Source organism: Crotalus tigris, unplaced genomic scaffold (assembly GCF_016545835.1).
Source record: "Crotalus tigris isolate CLP2741 ecotype Arizona unplaced genomic scaffold, ASM1654583v1 scf7180000018371.15429387391:27106975, whole genome shotgun sequence".
NCBI lineage: Eukaryota > Metazoa > Chordata > Lepidosauria > Squamata > Viperidae > Crotalus > Crotalus tigris.
Genome location: NW_024096970.1, coordinates 20,373,109 through 20,393,807, shown reverse-complemented (window position 1 = coordinate 20,393,807; position 20,699 = coordinate 20,373,109). Strand labels below are relative to the sequence as shown.

General features: G+C 42.1%; 2 protein-coding genes across 2 annotated transcripts in view; one reads left to right on the top strand and one right to left on the bottom strand.

Annotated features, from left to right (window-relative positions):
- The window catches only part of TGFB3 (transforming growth factor beta 3), a 28,416-nt gene extending 10,538 nt beyond the window's left edge, over positions 1-17,878 (bottom strand). Inside the window, exons 1-3 of the mRNA XM_039351682.1 lie at positions 15,984-17,878; positions 6,911-7,074; positions 1,389-1,518 (exon numbers count right to left, since the gene is read on the bottom strand). Coding sequence (XP_039207616.1) covers positions 1,389-1,518; positions 6,911-7,074; positions 15,984-16,329 — 640 coding nt within the window. The 5' untranslated portion in view covers positions 16,330-17,878. The remainder of the gene's footprint in view (positions 1-1,388; positions 1,519-6,910; positions 7,075-15,983) is intronic.
- Positions 17,879-19,713: 1,835 nt separating this feature from the next.
- IFT43 (intraflagellar transport 43) overlaps positions 19,714-20,699 on the top strand; it is a 75,269-nt gene continuing 74,283 nt past the window's right edge. Inside the window, exons 1-2 of the mRNA XM_039351683.1 lie at positions 19,714-19,862; positions 20,251-20,334. Of these exons, the coding sequence (XP_039207617.1) occupies positions 19,821-19,862; positions 20,251-20,334 (126 nt within the window). The 5' untranslated portion in view covers positions 19,714-19,820. The remainder of the gene's footprint in view (positions 19,863-20,250; positions 20,335-20,699) is intronic.

Below are 20,699 nucleotides of genomic sequence, written 5' to 3'. Positions count from 1 at the left end.
TCAACCTTCAACAAAAACAAGTTGTATATAATGTATTATGATGATGTTTGGGAGCAGATGAGGAATGACCAGTGGATAGGCTGGACTGACTTATCAACTTTTGACAGGAATCTTAATGGGTTTTGCCATAATAGTTTGAACCTTAAGTATAAGATAATTTTGAGTTCCTCAAAGAAATTAGCAAGTCCTCATTATTTTATTATAGGGCTATTGGTTAAAAAAAAGGATTTGCCTGAATGATGTGAATAAAATTCTAGAGATCAGTGACACCCAATTTCAAGATTTCCATACTTCAATTGTTTGGATGGAGCAATACCACAGCAATCAGTAAATCTTTCTTCCAAATAAATAGAGAGGTGGCTGTTGTATTTTTATTCAATACTATACCTTTTCCCAACCACATTCTATAAATAAAACAATTAAGTAACTTTCCTGTTGGAGGTCTAAACCACTAAACCCAAAATCCAGCAAGAAAAGACCTTCTGTACTACAATTAGGATTTATATGGGAAATGAATATTCCAAGTTTACATATAATATTTGGACACTGCTTTGCATTTACCGTATTTTCCGGCGTATAAGACGACTCGGCGTATAAGACGACCCCCAACTTCGGAGAAGATTTGCATGGTTTAGAAAGTCGTCTTATACGCTGGAAAATACGGTAACTGTCATAGAATCTGAACATTCTTGGCAGAATTATTGGAGATAGGAAACAGGAGAGTAACAAGCATATCCCTCGTAGGCAGAGATTGCTATCTGTGGCCAAAAGCGTAGTCTGAGGCTCAAGACTGAATTTTAGCACCTGTCTAGTTTTTTAAGCTAGCTGCAGCTGCTGAATCTCATAGCCTGTGTTTTGTTCTATTCTTCTTTGCTGAGCGCTAATCTCTGTAGCAACTGCTGTGTTGCATTAAGCTATAAGGCTCCAGGGTAGGACTTTGTCAATTTGTATCTCTCAGTGTTACTACCACTACGACTTAGAAGAAAAGATCTCCTGAATTTGGGCATACCAACAAGTCAGGCACATGATCACTATCCTGCTAAATCATTCTCCTGTATCTCAATTTTGGCTGCTGCCCAGATGCTAATGTTCCTGTGAACCTCAGCAACCAAGAAACTAATTTGTAAATCATGGTATGATGTGTTTCTCATTACTAAGTATATAAGAAAAAAACTCCATATAAAAACAATACCAGAATCAATTCATACCAGACTTCTCCAATCTGGAATTTCCCAGTGTATTGGACTTAACTCTTATTGGCCATGATAGAAATTGCTGTCCAATACCTATGGATCCTATTAAGTGAGAAAGGCTGGTTTCCTATATGCCTCTAAGCAGGCACATGCAACTTGCTAACACAGAGGAAACTTACTTTACGTGCCACTCACCTCTATGCAAAAGCCATTCACGGACAGTCTCTGTGACGTCAAAGGACAGCCATTCAGGAGAGCCCCGTGTCAGTACATTTCGGCCACTTAGGTACCGCTGCTTTGCAATATGCTCATCAGGTTTCAGGATCTACAGAAGCAGATGGCACAAGGCATTGTTTAGTTCACAGTTACTGGGTTTCCTTTGATAAGATCAACTCTTCTGGGTAAGAATGGTTGAGTTATTGTTTTTTACCTCTGGTTTTCTATAATATGTAATATGTCTAATGTGATTTATCCGAGCAATTTTTAGCCATGCCTCCCAAAGGAAGAATTGAGTATGACAGGAAAGCATGGACATAAAAACTGACATAGGGGATGAAGTTACAGACTGAAATTAAGAGTTAAGTCCAATGATTGTGCCCATGGTTTCACTAGAAAACTACTTGTCAGAACCATATTCCAATTCTCCTGACTATGAAAGATGCTTATGGTTCCACGTGGAGGGCTTAGCTTCTCATATACTACTATTGCTATGAATTCTTAGAACAATAGTAGCCTAGATACCTAAATTGCTTTATATCTTCCTGGAAGCAGCTCTGTGTAAGCACTGGCCATGAACTGAAAGAAAGCATAGACAAAAGCTATGGTTCAAAGGATTAATATTTTTCAAAATTATTAGTAAGGGATCTAGCTTTCAAATCCATATCTTCCATTCAATAGTGCTGTGAATAAGCACAGTGCTCAGAAATGATTTCTGATACAGCAATCCCATTTGATATTTTCTCACTTCTCAATCTGGATTACAACAGTGGAGAACTAAGATAATGTAAGTGACTAACAGTGTGATCTTTCACTTCTACTTAGGAGTATATCTATTTGTTTATATTTATTTGGTTGTTTAGAGGGCTGCCCAAATCCTAAGTAACTCTAAGAGACATACAACTAAAAATCAATTCATCGAACAGCAAATACTAAAGAAAAGTACAAAAACAAAACAAAACAAAGCCCCAAAGGAGGCTTCACGATCATCTTGTCCCCAGATTTGAGAAAACAACTGAATCTTCAAAATTTCCTGAATGACATTTAAGACGGAGTCATAAGAGGGAATCTTTGGGGGGGGGGGAGGGAAACCTTTATTCAGTAGGCCTTTCTCCCAGATATATAGGCATATTCTACAATGCAGATATCAAATTAGTGGATAGCATCTGTATTTTAGGATCAAACATTAGAAACAAGCAGTCAAGAAATACACTGCAGGCTAGTATTTAGTAGAGCAGCCACACCAGTCTTGGAAAAGATATTCAAATGTCATGTTGTTTCTATACCTACAAAGAGCAGACTAACACAATCCATGTGCCTATGACACTCTGTGGAAGAGAAAGTTGGACTTTGAAGAAACAGGATAAGAAGAATATTTATGCTATTGGACTGTGGTAGTAGTAGAAAAGACTTCTGAGAATACCATGGATAGCCATGAGAGCAAACAAATGGATAATCAACAAATCAACCCAGATTCTCATTCAAGGATAAATGACTAGACTTAAATTATCCTATTCTGCCACATTATATACAGCCTTTGAAAAAGGCTGTAATGCTGGGAAAGGTAGAAGGAAAGGAAAGAAGACCAGCAGCAAAATGGATAGACTCAGTTACAACAGCAATGAGTGTATTATTGGAAGACTCGAAGGACCAGGTTAGGGACAGATCATCATGGACAAAATCTATTATGTGTTCGCTAAGAGTCAACAACAACTTGATGGCATGTAATCATTCAAATAGGAATCAGGATTGCATTATGCTATACTGAATCAAATGGATTTCCTTGATTTAAATGGAGAGCTTTCGAGGTACCCTTATGCAAAGTATTTATTTTTTGTTGCCAGATTATAATCACTAAAAGATCTAAAGGAGGGGAGTTATCCAACTAGAGGACAATCAGTTAACATGATTAAGGGATAGACAAGGTCATGGCTCAAATGCTGATCACTGCACACTTGCTGCTGCATGCCCTGTCTGTCCCCTGCTCACTATGTTCCTGGGATGGCCACAGAGAAGTAGGTGGCTCAACAGGATGACACCAAGTCTGTCTTCAGTTTGCAAGGGAAAGATGGACTGGTGTTTGACAATGCAATGAAAGGTGTCTTCTTCACCCAATAACCATCCCTGCCAGTCTGCTTCTTTTATCCAACACCTGCTCTATATGTTCCTTATTCACAGAGTGATCTGCCTATGGGCTTCTCCCCATAGAAGATTCACTACTATTCCCTTGGTTTGGTCTAAAGTCAGTGGCGGGATTCAGCCAGTTCACACCAGTTCGGCAGAACCCGTAGCTAATTCTTTGTTGACCAGGCCCAGAATGGACTTCTGGAAGTGGAATCCACACAAAGAACCGGTTGTTCACATATTTGAATCCCACCATTGTCTAAAGTTACAACGCCAAGAGCAAATCATCCATTCTCAGGCCAGCAGAGCAAAGTTCTAGAGCCATTTGCACAAAATAAGGAAAGACAAACTCTCTTGACTTCGAAGAAAAAAAGAATCAATTATTTTCTACAAACCAGACCAGATTAGTTGGATCACACCCTTGGCCTGTCCCTCTCCTTTAAATGTTAGTTATTGTTGTTTTTATTTCAAAGAACAATTTGTTTATATGATAATAATAGAAAATGGCAGTGATCTAACCAGTAGCTCAAAAAAATAAGAGGCAAGATGGTAGCCACAATTGTGTTGAATGCCGCTAACTTGATTACCGTATATTCCCTCCCTCACCCCAATGGAGTTCCCTTGTAAGAAATTAATATGCTTCCTCCTTCCAATTATTTTGCCATAGGCAGCATTGTCAGATGAACAATTTCTAGGCACTTTTAAAAATGCCGTTAAATAAATATTTTTAATATCTAATCCAATTGTCCCAAAGGTACTCTTCAAAAGTTAACTGGACTTTCTTGGGTTTTTCCTTGAAAATGTTTCATTTCTCAAGAAGCTTCTTTGTCCAACAGCTATATTTTAACTTTTAAGTGTTTTAATTTTTGATAATTTTGCCTTATTTATTTATTTTTATTAACATATAAATCTCAATTGCTGTGTTTAGCAAGGACCAAGAAGCAAGGATCCCACTTGAATGTGTCTTCCAACTTCTTGCCAGTTTTCCCATTGAGTGCTTATGGGGAGCCAGCAGAGAATGTCAGAAATTGAGATCACATAACTAACTCACTGCAATGGACAGAATCCCAAGGACCCATTATAAATCCTCTCCCTCAGTGCTGTTGCAAGTTTGAACAGTCACTGGATAAGTGGTCATAATCTGAAGAGAATATACATACTATGTACACATACATTAATTCACAATACAATACAATGGAGAACTTAATTTTAAGTAATTAGTTCAAAATGAAGCTGTCCTATAATTAATACTTCGATGTGAATTGCAGTGATTCTTTTTTTTAGCCTTACATAATACTCAACTTTATATTTGTAACCCTGGCATACTAAATGATAATACTGATAACATTTTATTTTATGGGTTTTTTACTATTTTAAACTTTTAAAATAATAGAATGTTAATAATTTTTAATCATATTGTATAAAGGTTATTCCACTGAAATCTACATTAAAATTATACAAGATTATACAAGATCAAGATTTATAACATTACAATAAAAAGTAAATTATTTTAGGTTACCAGCACTTAGATTCATATTAAACCTTCCTTGAACCTATAATTATGCTTTATAGTTTGTTTGTTTTTTCATTCTAGGGTTCCTAGGCTTTATCTTCTCTGCTCTCACATTTTGTATAATCCTATTCTAAAGTATTACTGATACACACACAAACACACACACACACACACACATACACACACACACACACACACACACACACACACACTAAGCCCTTGGAATATTCAAGGAAAGTGCACTATGTTATTAGTGCCTACAAAGTATCTATTAAAGGCACCACAGTCTTTGCTATGAATGTTACGGTTGGTTAGTTGGCATCGGTTCCTGTTCCTGATGTGAAGTAGGGGAGGGCAAGTTGTGGCAGACAAGTAGAGTGATAGGTTTGGCTTTGTTTAGAACTTGATCTTGGGGGAAGGGAAATTTACAGAAGGGAAGAAGGAGCAATCCTCTCCTCTCTTCTCCTCTCCTGATTTACCAGAAACCCCTAGGCCATGTATCTCCCCACCCAATAATATTCTTGCTTTCCACACACACAATGCAAACTGTCCACAGAACCTGCAAGGGGGCATTGCCTGGAAGGGGAGAACTCTTTCATACCAGCCAGTTATCCATCGACATATCATAGGACTATCCATGAGATTCCCCCACGTGGTGCATTGGCATCCACGCTAGATAGTTGTGCATGGGATGATCATGGGGGCTGCTACCAGCAGGTGGGGGGAGGGGTGCTGGGATTTGAAACATTTCCACATCCTGGCAGAAGCAGTTAGCAGCTGTGCTGGCATTGTACAGTGAAAAACTGAGGGGAGGGGACCATGCCCATACCAGTCCAAAGTGGCCAATAGTTGCTGGAATGATCCCTTTGCTTTGCATCATTAACTTAGTATGAGCCAAAGTACTAAGTAAGTGCAAATAGCCTGGTTTCCACGGGAAGGTGGAAAACCCACATTCATTCTCAGTTTAAAAAAAAACCTGACATCAACTGGTTTGGGCTATGGACTAGGATTGAGAAGGCTGCATTAGGTGTGTGATCTTTCAAAATGGTTATCCAGCCATTTTCAAGATGAATATAGGAGGATGTAACAAAGGAGAAGAGAAATCACTCTCTAGGTTTGCACTGCTGGGTAATAGATAGCATGGTTATTGATTTATTTGGCATAGAATCCAAGCACATAACATGCCTTGTCTATAAAAGGATGAGATGGATTTCCAAATGCTAAGACAACCGTAGCCTTGCTCATTCTCCCTTCATCACATCCCTGCCTTCCGTAGGTAGGGGGGAACCCTACTGGAAAACAAAGCTTTTTTTTAATGGATTAGACACAAGGGAGGAAAGGTTAGTATAGACAGTCCTCAACTTACCACCACAATGGAGCCCAAAATTTATGTTGCTAAGCGAGAAACTTGTTAAGTGAATTTTGACCCATTTTACAATTTTTCTTGCTACATTTGTTAAATGAATCACTACAATTGTTAAATTAGTAACACGGTTGTTCAGTGAATCTGGTTTCCCCATTGACTTTGCTCGTGAGAAGGTTGAAAAGTGGATCACATGACCCTGGGACACTGCAACTGACAAAAATGTGAATCAGTTGTCAAGTATCCAAACGTAAATCACATGACCCTGAGGATGCTGCAACGGTCATAAGTGTGAAAAATGGTGATAAGTCCCTTTTAACAGTGCCGTCGCTCACTAAGCAAACTGTTGTAAGTCGAGGATTACCATGAGTACCTGTATTCATGGACCGGGGTGTAGTGGAGGGGGAAATGGGGGAATTGGAAAGAAAGCAAAAATGTCCACTAGAAACAGGAGCTCCTACACTGAGGTACCCTGGAGGCCCTGCTAGGAAGTGGGATTACCTGAAAGAGTTCAATACGCTGTTCCGAACGTTTGGAGCTGAGATTTGGCAAGCGAAGGACCCGAAACTCTGCCCGGAAGAGGCTGGTGATGTTTGTCTCTGCTGAAGACACGTTGAAGCGGAACATGTTGGAAGTTACTCCTTTGGGGCACAGCGGCAGCTCATCTAAGAGAAAATGACAAATGAGCTAGAAGGGCATTGAGGAGGGAGATCATAATCCAACCAGGATTGAAAGCATTTCGTTTATTTATTTATTAAATATATATACTGCCCATCTCACAGTTTGAGATGACTATATCTACCAGTAGGTACAAGAATTGAGGCAGAGTTAACCCCTGGCTAAATGGAAATGATTCGCCTAAGTTGAAAAAAAATCCCCCATCTCTTCCAAAATGAATGTGGTACGTACATAGTGGCTCACCTGAAGATTGTTGAATTGTTCAATTAAAAAATGCTAAATTAAAATGACTCAATAAAATGTATTACTTGATTCCTGGGAGTACTTTCTACCCAGATGCTGTTTCTTAGACAGATTAAAACATTTAAGAGCAGAAGAAACATTGGCCTAGTTCAGGAGTAGGCAAACTTGGCTCTTTTATGACTCGTGGACTTCAACTCCCAGAATTCCTGAGCAAGCTGTGCTGGCTCAGGAATTCTGGGAGTTGAAGTCCAAGAGTTATAAAAGAGCCAAGGTTGCCTACTCCTGGCCTAGTTAGTATGAATCAGTGTTGGTTACCTTCAAATATCCATCTTTTAATGATTCATCTTCTAAGCTTATTAATAATTTGGTCCTATATATTCAGGACAAGGAACAATCTTAAACTGAGTAACGAACAAATGTTTAAAGTCACTGTAAAGGATAAATCAGCAAAAACTGGCCTATCAAAATCCAAAAAATTATTTTAAAAACACATTGTTTTCAAACTGGTTCTCACCTAAACCTACCAGGAAATTAGTAATTTGGTAATTGTTTTTACGATTAAAGATTCACAAGTCAATTTCTCAAACAAACAAACAAATAAATAAATATCAAAACCCAGCAGAAAATCAAAAGCCCCTTATTCAGTAGTTTTGCCATCAAATTTTGTTGGTGCAATCTTGAGGAAGCCCTTGGACAACAGATGACATATAATATTTGGCAGGCCCCCTTTTTCCATGACTAGTCATAGAACAGATGTACAGTATTAACACATTTTTAAAAACCCTACATTGCACATATTTTGGTCTCTATTGCAATTCTTGTATGTCCCTCACCTCAAAAATGGTAGGAAGCTCAAAATTAGTGATATGATCAGAGGGGACTCTGAGGGCTCTAGGTTATCCCCTCTTGATCTATGTTATCAAAAGCTCCTGAAAAGTCCAAGAAAATCAACTCCCAGTAGAAATAATTCATCAAGACCACTGGAATGGATTTAATGCCAATTCATAGGTCATGTTTAGATTGAAATAGGTTACATTAATCTTTGTTGCTTTTTCACGAGGTAACTTGTTTTTCTTTTAAGACATTTTGCTTCTCATCCAAGAAGCTTCTTCAGCTCTGACTGGATGGTGGGGAATGGAAATCCTGCAGACAGCTAGTCATTTGCATTCTTTTAGAGAGTCGTGGAGGCTTATCTGTGTCTCCAGGGTCTCCCGAGTAGTGCAAATGGGTGTAGAGCCTTCTTGGAACTGTTGAAAGGACTGTGTTGTAGACTGGAGATAGATAATGTCCTATCCCTCCCCTTCTGTTGAGAGAGGGCTGTTCAGTTTTGACATAGATGGCCTCTTTGACCCTCTTTCAAACCAGCAGTCCTCTCTGTCCAAAATGTGGACTTTGCTATCTTCGAAAGAGTGGCCTTTGTCTTTTAAATGTAGATGGACTGCTGACTCTTGTCCTGATGGGTTTATTCTCCTATGTTGTGCCATACTTTTATGAAGTTGTTGTTTTGTTTCCCCAATGTACAGATCTGCACATGGCTCACTGCATTGTACTGCATATACCACGTTGCTCAGTTTGTGCCTGGGTTCCTTATCCTTGGGGTGGACAAGCTTCTGCCTTAGTGTATTCTTCGGTTTGAAATGTGCATGTATGTTGTGTTAGTTGAAAATCCTCCTGAGCTTTTCCGATATTCCTGCAATGTATGGAATAACTACGTTGCTTTGTTTATTGTTTTCTTCATCTGTTATGGAGGAGCTCCTGCTAGGTCTTTTTTTAAGATTTGATGAAGGCCCACTTGGGATAGCCACACGTTCTGAGGGCTTTGATTTCTTTTTTTGTTTGATTTCTTTTTTCTTTTCTTTCTTTGGTGGTAGGCAGCCTTCAGCTCTGTGGTGTAGGGTTCTCATAACGCCTATTTTATGCTCCAGTGGGTGGTGTGAATCAAAATGTAAATATTGATCTGTGTGATTGGGTTTTCTGTAAATTTCAATGTTAAGGCTTCTGTCTTCCTTAATGTATACAGCACAGTCCAGGAAGGCTAGACTATTTTCCTTAATATCTTCAGGGGTGAATTTGATGTATCTGTCCATCGAGTTGATATGTTTGGTGAACGTTTCCAATTCTTGTATTTTGATCTTGACCCAAGTATCATTGACATACCTATACCAGTGAGTGGGTAGAATTCCTGTGAAGGAGTTTAGGGCTTTGGTTTCTACCTCTTCCATGTAGAGATTGGCCACAATGGGGGGACACAGGTGAGCCCATGGCGCAGCCATGTTTTTGTCTGTAGAAACCTTCACTGTATTGAAAATAGGTAGTGGTCAGGCAGAGGTCTAGCATAGCACATATGTGGTCTGGGCTAAAGTCAGTTCTGTCACCTAGGATTCTGTCTTGTAGAAAACGTTTTTTCACTACCATGACAGCTTCAATTGTTGGGATGCAAGTGAAGAGTGAAGTAACATCATAGTAAACCATGGTCTCATCTGAGTCCAGTTTTATTTTCCAGATCTTGCTGGCAAAGTCATGTGAAATATTGATGAGATGAGCGGTGTTACCAACTAGAGGAACTTGTATGGTAGTTAGATATTTTGCAATGTTGTAGATGACCAAGTTGATGCTGCTAACTATTGGTCTGAGTGGTGTTCCTTCTTTGTGGATTTTGGGGAGTCCATATATGCATGTCATGGCTTCCCCAGCTTAAAGATGGTAGTATTGTGGCTTGTCGATGGCATTATCCTTTAGTAATTGTTACAAGAAATCAATGACCTTTTTTTTGTAACTGCTGGTGGGATCTCTCTTCAGAGTCTTGTATGTGGCAGTGTCCTTCAGAAGACTGTTCATCTTGGCCTTCTAGTAATCTGTGTTCAGGATGACTGTGCATCAAAGAGGCCATCTATGTCAACATTGAACAGCCCTTTCTCAACAGAGGGGGAGGGATCCGACATCATCTATCTCCAGTCTACAACACAGTCCTTTCAGCAGTTCCAAGAAGGCTCTATACCCATTTGCACTACTCAGATGACTCTGATGACACAGATAATCCTCCAGGTAGCTTTAATGACTCTCTAAAAGAATGCAAATGACCATCTACCTGCAGGAGTATAAATCTTTCCATTGCCCACCATCCAGTCAGAGCTGAAGAAGCTTCTTGGATGAGAAGAGAAATGTCTTCAAAGAAAAACAAAAAAGTCCAGTTGCCTCGTGAAAAAGCATCTTTGGGATAACTATGACCTGGATGACTGAGAATCCCCACAGACGTTAATCTTCGTCAGCCCCAAGTGCTTCCTTATATATCCTAGTTGCTGTGCTTCGTTTTCTTCCTCTGTCTCCTCTATAGAGGCTTTGGTATTTTTCACAGAAGTTGACTTCACACCTTAAGCCAAAAAAGCGGATCACCAGGAGAGGGCTAGATGGAGTTTTTAATTCCTCAACTCCTTGCCCACACACACAGACTACTCCCCCAAGCCCCAAAACATAGCACTCCCTGCTGCTTTTGACAAGAAACAAAGATGTACTTCCCAGTACTCTGGGAAGCCTGCCACATGGCTTCATGTGGATAGGAGCCACTGGATTTTTTTTTTTTTTTGGACATATACACTCCTGTCCTAGAGATGACATGTTGGGGAAGCAGGGAGTGCAAGTGCAAGGATCTACTTCGCCTGTCATCATTTGGAACCAGGATGTGGGACTGTCTGCTTTTCTATCAGAGCGAAAACGCTCCTCCTTCTGCTATCTTGTTTCCTCCGCAGGGCTAAAGTCCTGGAACAAGATAAATACTTTCAGCTATCTGGTGAACAGTTTGGAGCCAGGGCTATTTCCTGTGTGTGCCGTTTGGAATTGTCTGTATCAGCACTGAAACCTCAATGGAATAAGACTTGCCCCACTTCCTCGGGTGGCGGGCGGGGGTCGGGGGGAGGAGAATGGGTTTGGCTCTATGTTTGTTCTGAATCACCACCTGGCAGAGAGACAAAGCCAGGAAGAAGTTGAATACTGGCCACTTTTGAAGACATGGGACCAAATCCATCATCCAGGCAAGGGAGGAAAATGGCACAGATTTCAACAAGGCAGGTCTCTGCTTTCACCAGGGTTAAATTGCACTCTTACTTTCTTCATCATGATCTAACTTCAAGGGTGTCTCTTGGAATACAAATTGTTTGATCCCAGGAGACAAGTCAAAACAACACTTCCTCCCGGAGAGTACATAGCTCAACTTCTCACTGTAAGCAAGACCCTACCTGGTTGAGTCTGGGTTAATGTCAGCAAACCTCTGCTCTTACTACCTTTATCTTGGCCTGAAGTTTCTCTCCCTGCCTATATACGCTGACTTTGCATCCTGAATAAACTCACACAGGTCTTGGGTTAACTTTCTTTCCAAGACATACTTCAAATCAAATATGATTTTCCCTACTGTAGAATAGAGAGCTTTTGGGAGGTTGGGCCATATTTGGGATTTTAGAAGTATTTTGTAATAACTTTCACAAAATAGTTATTCATAACACAACTGCCAGAGTGATATGGGAAATCACAAATCCCCTGTTAAGTAGAGGTTATATTGTTGTGTTGTTCCTGACATTCCCTTAGCAGCATCCAGGATATCTCTATTATCCAACTGGACTGCAGGCATTCACTACTTTGGTTGTGTAAGAACATCCACAGTTCCCTCTTCCGATCAACAAAATGTAACTCATCATTCTTCTTTGACTAAAGCTAAATCATTAACAATGTTGACTGCTTTCCCTTTCTCTGTACCTTAAGATGGGCTTCTGACAATTGTTGCTATTGGCACAGATCATATATTTTTATGAAACGGTTTATGTCAAATTAAAACATGGAGACATTTGCATCATCATCTCATCATTTATTGCAGCTTGGTAGACATAGGAATCCCAAAGGTCATTCGTGGATTATTTTTTTCCAGTTGCAATTTTGAAAACTTGTGAAAGGTATGTGTTATATCCATTAATTGTTTTGCTGTCTCTTATGTACAGCTTTGCAAGTTTCCACCAAATTCCTTGCCAATTTGTACCAAGGAACAGAAGAAACAGAACATATAGGCAAAATATGCTATTTCCCAAATAATATTTCAAGCAACTCTTCCTTGTGTTTTCATTTATCTCCTGCATAACGACATTTGTTCAGATAGTTTCTCTATGGATCAGGAAAAGAATTGAGTAAGTAACTAGAAAGTGCCAACTTTACTGAACTAAAACTCCTATGATCCCATTTAATATAACCATATTGGCTAAGGGTGGGGAAGGTATCTTTTTATCCTTTAAGAGGTACTTGTTCAGGGAAATGTGCCTCAAAATATGACTACACAAGGAGATGTGAATGGGGCAAAATTTAAAAGGTGGTGGCAAGCTTCAAGCAATATCTTCTGTTAAAGAGTTTGTTGATTGATTACTTTCAATAATTGGATCCTCCCCATACCTTCCAAATAGGGCCCTCTTTCAGCTAAGATTGATGTAATCTAAGTCAACACAGGAACAATAAAAGCAACTGCAGTGGTTTTCACTGCAAGCAACTCAGTAAGTTGGCTGAATTGAGTAAATTATAGAGGCATCTTGTTCTACTGGTTACTTCTTTTTCAGAACAGAATATGAAACATTTCAATTAAATGTGGGGGTGGGTTAGTTATATTTGTAACTAAACTCAAATACCGAATAATTCCATAATCCTTCTATGATGTTCTTAACATAAATCCATATTGGTTAAGCAATGAACCCATGAAATTTCTCTCACTGTGGAAAAATGAGGCAAGGATATCTGTATGCCAAAGTCTAGGTCCGTGGTGGCGAACCTATGGCACGGGTGCCAGAGGCGGCACTCAGAGCCCTCTCTGTGGGCACCTGCGCCGTTACCCCAGTCCTTGGCGTTCAGCTGGGTTTTATAAAACCTTTTCGCTTTAGGCCTCTGCCACCATGTGCAAAAAAAAAAAAAAGTTCAATCAGTCAATTTCAACTTCTCGCAGGTAAAAAAAAGATCTTGCAAAGTTGGAATTGATTGATTGAACTTTTTAGTCCCACCCAGTCTGCCGTTACCACTGCAGCCATGCCCAGCCAATGGGCCACGCCCAGCCAATGGGCCACACCCAGCCAATGGGCCACACCCACCCGGCACTCGATGATGCGTAAGTGGGTTTTGGGTTGCAGTTTGGGCACTCAGCTCTAAAAGATTCGCCATCACTGGTCTAGGTACTGCAATACTTTATTAACTCCTCTTTTGTTATTACACTACCACAGTGAAATGCTGAAACTCAGAAATTTAAATTTCATTTAGCTTCAGGGCATTTATTGTTTTTCAACTTCAGTGGCTCCATATTTCTACTATTTCATAGCAAGAGACAGCACAGATGTACAACATCTGTATCTTTGGGGTTTTTTGCCTTTGTGAAGACCACTCAGAATCCTCTTTTCCTCTGATTTGCTGTAATATCTGTTTTATTATGTATCATTTTCATAATGCCCTCAGCATTATGAAGAAGCTACTGTGCCATCTCTCTTATTTTGAATCTTACTCATGTCCACATTTTTCAACTTAATTAATTTCTTGAAGGGGAAATAATGTCATGATGTTAAAAAAACAACAACTCTGTTGGGATCCCTCACAAGAAAAGCCATTTTTTAAGGGTTGCTGCTCATAGGGGTACATAGGTTGACTTTCTAACTTAGATCCTTGTTGCCAGGGTAAGGACTATGCTTTCAGATATGACATTGAACCCAGTGCAAAGAAACCCAAGGCTCTGCATGGCATGGCACCAGCACCTTTTTGGTTTCCAACAACAGCGTGACTGCAAAACTATTATGTCCATCAAAATATAGAAGAAGGAGCTGGGGGATAAGGAATTTTTTTACAGTTTTGCAGAACTGGCAAAAGGTTTAAGTGGCTGAATGACCAAATTTTCCAAATATTTTCCTTACAGTTCCAACTCTGCTCCTGAGTGCAGGTTCAATAGTCATACTGATTGCTGATCATCGAATGATTTACTTCATTACATGCAAAGCAGAAACCAAATCTACCATGCCAGTTGTGGCTGAATGTACATTATGTATTCTCCGTAGGAGAAAGCTTCCCCAGCATCTGCAGTGATAGTCACATATGGAACATATTAATATATCTACTCTGTCCTTCAAAAATAATTTTGGCTTCAAAGCATCAGAACAACTCTTTGCTCCCTCAGTCTTGAAGTACGTTGCTCCCACCCACTCATGTTCTTTGTTGCTCTCTCCCCCCTCCCCCCTCCTACTTGAGCTTTGTAGATATCCTTGGTTCTTCTCAAACTGGCTGGATTTGGGGACGATGTTATTCCAAGGCACTGAAACTAGCTGAGCCCTGGCTTGCTTATTACGAATGCTAAAAGTTTTCTACCATGGATAGGGGACTACACAACATCAAAAACATGATGTTTGAAATTCTTGGATTCAGAGAGGCTAGCTACAGGCTTCCAAGAGGCTATCTGTGTTTGCTCAGAGGCCAGCCCTACTTTCCTTAGTAAAAACGTATTTTCAAGAAAGGGTGCAGAGATGGCAGCCTGAATTGTTTAACTTCTCACCCTCATCACTCACGCCATCTTCAGCCCTCTATACTCATCACCAACAGTCTAGATAGAAGATATTCCTGCCATTCTTTTCTCTTGTTGCTTTTTCTACCCCTCCCTCCAGGATACTTGGCCATGTCTTCCGTCTCACCTCCCACTCAGCTCTGCTGTTAATCCAAGAGCCCATGAGGACACCTAATGGCAGTCAAGGAAAAAAGTAGCTATGGCCAGAGACTCACAGCCTCTTTCTCCGACTCTTCCATTATTAGAAAACCAATCTGAGCACACTACCAGACCCAAACCTGAAATAGGCTTGCTAGAGATAGGTATTAACGTCTGTTTGGCCCATCATGTATGAACATGAGTTAAATTTGTATGCCATTTCTAAAGTCAGATACACTTTATTCTCACATTCAGAATGTTCTCTCCACATCCAACTCATATACTTAAACATTTATGGTTATGTTGAAAACACACCTACATATGTCTTTTGTATTTGCTGAGATACACAGACATGGGTACTAACACACACACACACACACACACACACACACAAAGAATATTTGCAAAGATCACTTCTGCATCTAATATATATCCAGGCAATCAGCTCTGATAGTGTATGCAAACAAGTATACCCTCATCCATTTGCATAAATATCAATGCTTGGCAGGCAGTCACCACACACTGATAGACAATGCCGCAATGAACAGCTATTGCCAACTTCTTGGCCAGACAAGATTCTGCATCCTAAAAAAAAGGGAGGGGGACTACTTATCCGGATAGATCTCTCAAGAGACCTGGCAGAGAAATGCTCTTTATTTTTGCAACCAGGAATTTACAAACAACTAAGCAACTGCAGAGAACTCAGACTACTGTGCCTTGGATTCAGATCTAAGCTGAATCCAAGGACCCGCTCATTTTAAGGCAACAAAAACTCAGATGTTGTCACCCTCTTTTCCACTCTAGAATCTTTAACTGCTTGGTGACTTTGCCTTCCTCTTCCCATTCCCAAGAGGGGATGCTGTGATTTTTTTTTTCCTCTTGAATAAATGTTCAGTAGGCAACATCTCCCACCTCTTCCCACTCTTCTCCGGGAATCCAGAAGAAACAGGGACTTACTGTGTTCGGGAAAGCCCTGGATCATGTCAAACTTGTGGATCTCTTTGGCGTAGTACTCGGACTCCGAGTTGTCCTGAGAGCAGCTGTCCTCCTTCTCCTCCTCCATCTCCTCTAGTAGCTCCCGAGTGCTGTTATACAGAGCCAGGACTTGATAGGGCACGTGGCTTCGCCCCACACTCTCCGGAGGGCTGGTGAGGCGCAGTTTGCTCAGGATTTGGCCCCGGATGGCCTCTATCCTCTTCTTCTTGATGTGCTCCAGGTCCAGCGTCGTGCAGGAGGAGAGCGACAGGCTGACGGTGGCCAAGCTCAGGAGCGAGAGGAGCAGCAAAGTCCCGTGCAAGTGCATCTTCAGGCGTGGGGCAAGGTGGGGAAAGGGCGGCGGGGCAACTCCGCAGGAAAGCGCGCGGGCGGAAAGGCGCGGGCGACCAAGCAGATCCTGCAGTTTGGCACTTGGCGAGAAGGGGCATGAAGGATCTCCCCGCCGGCCTCGGGAGCGGGTTGGACTCCTAGCCTAGGAAGAACCGCCGGCCGCTCTCCAGGCAGAGGAGGAAGCGGATCGGCGCCCCGCCCCGCCGGGGTTCCTCTCCATGAGGGCGAGGGGGCAAATCGGGCCGGGGGAGGGACGAGCTGCCGGCTTCACCGCCTCGCCCGGGCTCCCAATCCCGCCGCGCCGCTGGGCAGCTTCGGAGGGGGCAGACGCCCGAAAGACTCCGCGGGGAGCGCACGGGTCAGGGGCCGAGAGCGCACTTGCGGCGGCCGCTGCGCTCCATTCCGGCGGCTTCGTCGCTCGCCATGCCGGTGGGAAGTGCGCCGAGACGGGGTCCCCTCAAGAGATGTGCCCGACCTGCCTTTGCCGTTCTTCTCGCTCCTGAGCTGGGCGCGGGCGGGCAGAGCGGCTAGCGGTGCCCCTGGCCGGCTTTCGGAGCTCGCCCGCCGTCGCCCGGGTGCCCAGTTTCTGGCAGAAGCCACCTCTTGTCTTCCGCCGAGAGCCAGCCGTCCCGCTCGCAAACCGCCGCCGAGCTCCCCTCGGACCCCTTCGCCGTCGCCTCCGCTGCCTTTTCTCGCCAGGCGCACTGCCTGCTTCGGTTTCTCTCGCTTGAAATTTTATACCTCCCTCCCATGACGTCTTTGAGACCGGGCCGGGCACAGGGGGAGCAACCGAGGGCTCTCTCCAAGCCCAGCCTTCGCGTCCAGCGCAAGACTAATGGGGCGCTTTCCGCTCTGGGAAGGCGGTGGCGCTTGGGAGCTTCGGCTTCCGAGCTTCCACGAAGTGATCAGTAGGAGCTAAAAGGTTCGGCCCCACGAACTGTATCAGCGCGCTAACCGCCTTTCCTCCCCCTCCCTTTTTTTTTAAAAAGGAAAAATATCCAGGGGCGTGAGATTAAAGTAGGGAAAATTGGTCGGAAATTTTTCGAGGTGCCTCGATTGCAACCGACGTCCCCGAAGCATCCCAAGCGTCCTTTCTGTGCTGGTGTTTTGCCATGATCTCGTGATCACCGGTGGTGCCAACAAGTGGAATCTATGTGTTGGCACACCTGTATGATCCTGCACTCAGTCCTTCCCCAGTACTAAAGGCTTTTGATTAACTGAAGTGATTCGATCCCGCAGCTATACTCAAATATAAAGCTTGGCGGAATGATTTCTTCCAAGTAAACCTGGCAGATCAGGTGAATTCTAACGAAGACCCTCATTTTTAACTATGGCTTGAACATATTACGATGTTACAGCACCGAAAAGCCCGGTCTCATAGTTGCTGTAACAGCGTCATGACAAGAGGTTGACCCTGAAGAGAGAGAGAGAGAGAGAGAGAGAAACAATTACGCTGTGTTTTGAAGAGCTGGGTGTTCCCTCTGGTTTTGTTTTGTTTGTAAAGTGTTGGGAATGTGAGGTCGCGAACTGATTTAGCAAGCGGCTTGGAATTACCGTGTGTTCTCTTTTTAATTTAATTTTTATAATTTGTAAAATCATCTTTTGTATTTCTTTTATTTTCCCCCATCTGGTTTTTTTCTTAAGCATCTTTAAAATTCACAATAAAAAAGAACTATGCTGTATGTCGTGACCCCGCCCCACTTCATTAATTTTATTTATTACATAAATCACTGCAAAATAGGAATAAAGTGCAGCCAAGGAAGCGAATAATGCCCTCTGGTGGACAGTGCTCTCCTCACTTTTAGGAGAAGCTCCCCTTGGAATGGTTTTCAAGGAAGCTTGTTCCCGAAACGGAAAATGGATTAAATATTTTGGCATTATATCGTCCTCACCTCCCAGTTATTTCCAGCTGCTAAACAATATCTTGCATCTTAAAGCTAAAGTGTACCTAAAGCGACTTTTCTTTTTTTTTATAAACTATATCTCTTCATGTAACAACCTATTTCCAGTTTTATTTAGTGGCTCTTAGAATGAAAATATGCTTGTTGGAAATATGCCATTCCTTGCATCCATAGGTAACATTTTAATTGATTTAATGTTAAATATGTACTTTACTTTTCTGTTACAGAACAATATTCAAATATAAAATATAGCAACCAAAGTACAATAAAGCAATGACAACAGTTCTTTAAATGTATAAAGAGGAAGAAAATAGAAAGGAGCAATTTAATTATTTAGAAAATAAGGAAATCATCCTTTCTCATAAAGATTGAGTCATTAGTGCCCAGTGAATCAATTAACATTATATATATCAATGTAATAGAAACAGCTACAAGAACATACATTGATCAAACTTCACTATCTGTAAGCTGTAACGAAAAAGGACATTTTATGCAAATTGCTCTACACTGAGCAAAAATTGTATAATAAGAGCATTCATGTGACTGCTTTGCTAGCCTGTACTTGCGCACCTAGCATATAAATGCAATTTCCAGCATTGCTTTTTATGGAAAAACAATTACTTGTGTGGAAATTTCTAATAGGAGAAATTCTCTGGGGTTCAGTCTCTTGAAAATCAAGCATTTGGTTCAGGGAGAAAGACTTTCTACATCTGAAACACAAACGAACAAAGCCTCTTAGGCATTAAACCAACCAGACATGTCAAACACAAGGCCCGGGGGCTGGATGCAGCCCGCGAAGTGGTTTCATGTGACCCACGAAGCTATCCTGGAAACTGTGAGGGAACGGCCCCTGCTGCCTTGGTCCTGGCCCAGACCAGCCGGGAGCCAATGTACAATTTTGTGGTGGCCATCTTGGCACTTGCCCCGGTGGACCATGCCTTGGCACTTGCCCCCGTCCCACCCCCTTCTGCCAGAGACCCTCAGATCTGTCCCACTTCTGCCCAGGCCCCCATAGGCACCCTTGACACAAATGATGTAGAACTGGCTACGCCCACCCATTCCATCCACGCCCACCCAGTAGGCTGCACCCACTCTGGCCACACACACACACCCTGGCAACCGCAATGCTGATGCGGCCCTCAGTGAAATTGAGTTTGACACCTCTGCATTAAACTTTCCACGTCTCTTTTTCTTATTAGTTTTTAGTGTTATTTTAGACTTAAGTTTAAATTTAATTCTTAGTTTTCTTAACATTCGTAGCTTGTCCACTTTGAGCCTCCACACATCCCTGACTTAGAGACGTAGTTCTCTTGCAGTAGTTCTTTTTAAGACTGAGCAATGCTTAAACACGTGCCTTACTAGCACCTACATAATTAAATACTCCAGGGCGATAGCAAAGAATACTGTCAAGTCAGCACCGTCACTCGAATCCTCCCAGCCAGAAGAACGCGGACCCTTTAAGCGGAAGTCGTGGTTGCTATGGACGCTTAAAAGGCGGGTTTTTTCCCGGAAGTAAACGGCTCCTCGCCCCCCCCAATCTCGAGTTCCGGCACGTTGGGCCTGAGGGATGGAGGACGAGTTGGAGTTGGATGAGGAGGTCTGCAAGGGGGTAAGGCGAGCGCGGACATGGTTACCATGGTGACGAAGGGACATTTCTCCTGGCCTATTTTACAGCCCGCCTTGCGTGATTTACTCGGGCATTTGGCCAGACTTCGCGGTTGAGGTCTTGGCCCCCCTCCCCCCCCGCCCTCTCGAAGCCCCCGAGTAGGTCTCTCTGGGTAGGCGCGTAGCCAAGTTTGTGCCGCAGTTCCGCTGAAAAATTCAGACTTGGCGCGCCGGTCTTTAAAAAGGCTTTTAAACGGCACACTTGCTGCAGAGCCTCCCGGGCGAACGTTTTTCTCGGAGGGTCAGCACAGATTGATTATCCCTGTATGCCATTATTATGTGTAGTTCTGAGGGAGATCTTTTGAATAACTACATTAATATTCTTCATGCAGGTAGTAAAGATGGGTAGACGTGCTCATCATGATTACTTCCCAGACGAAAACCACCTTAGCCAGATGAACTCTCCAGTTGCACAGGTAGGTGTAACTGAATTGAGCAACATTGTCTGGATGGCTTGGATTTGACTGATAAATGGAGCATGTTACTCAAATAGCAATGTAAGGATAGCCATATTGAGCTGCAGAATTCCAGTTGAATAATTGGCCACAAAGAAACAGAATATTATACAATAACTGATTATCTATCAGATTTCTACACAGTCTATCTTACGTAAGCGAATCTTGGCAGTTTGCAAACATCCGGTAGTTGTCTGTATTTTTGCAGCTGAGATATAGTACTCATAGATAGATTTTCTAATTGTGAGACCTGCTGGTTGTAGAAATCTTGTCCTTCTGGAACATGCTGTCAAATATAGCTTTTCATTACATGCTATATTTTTATA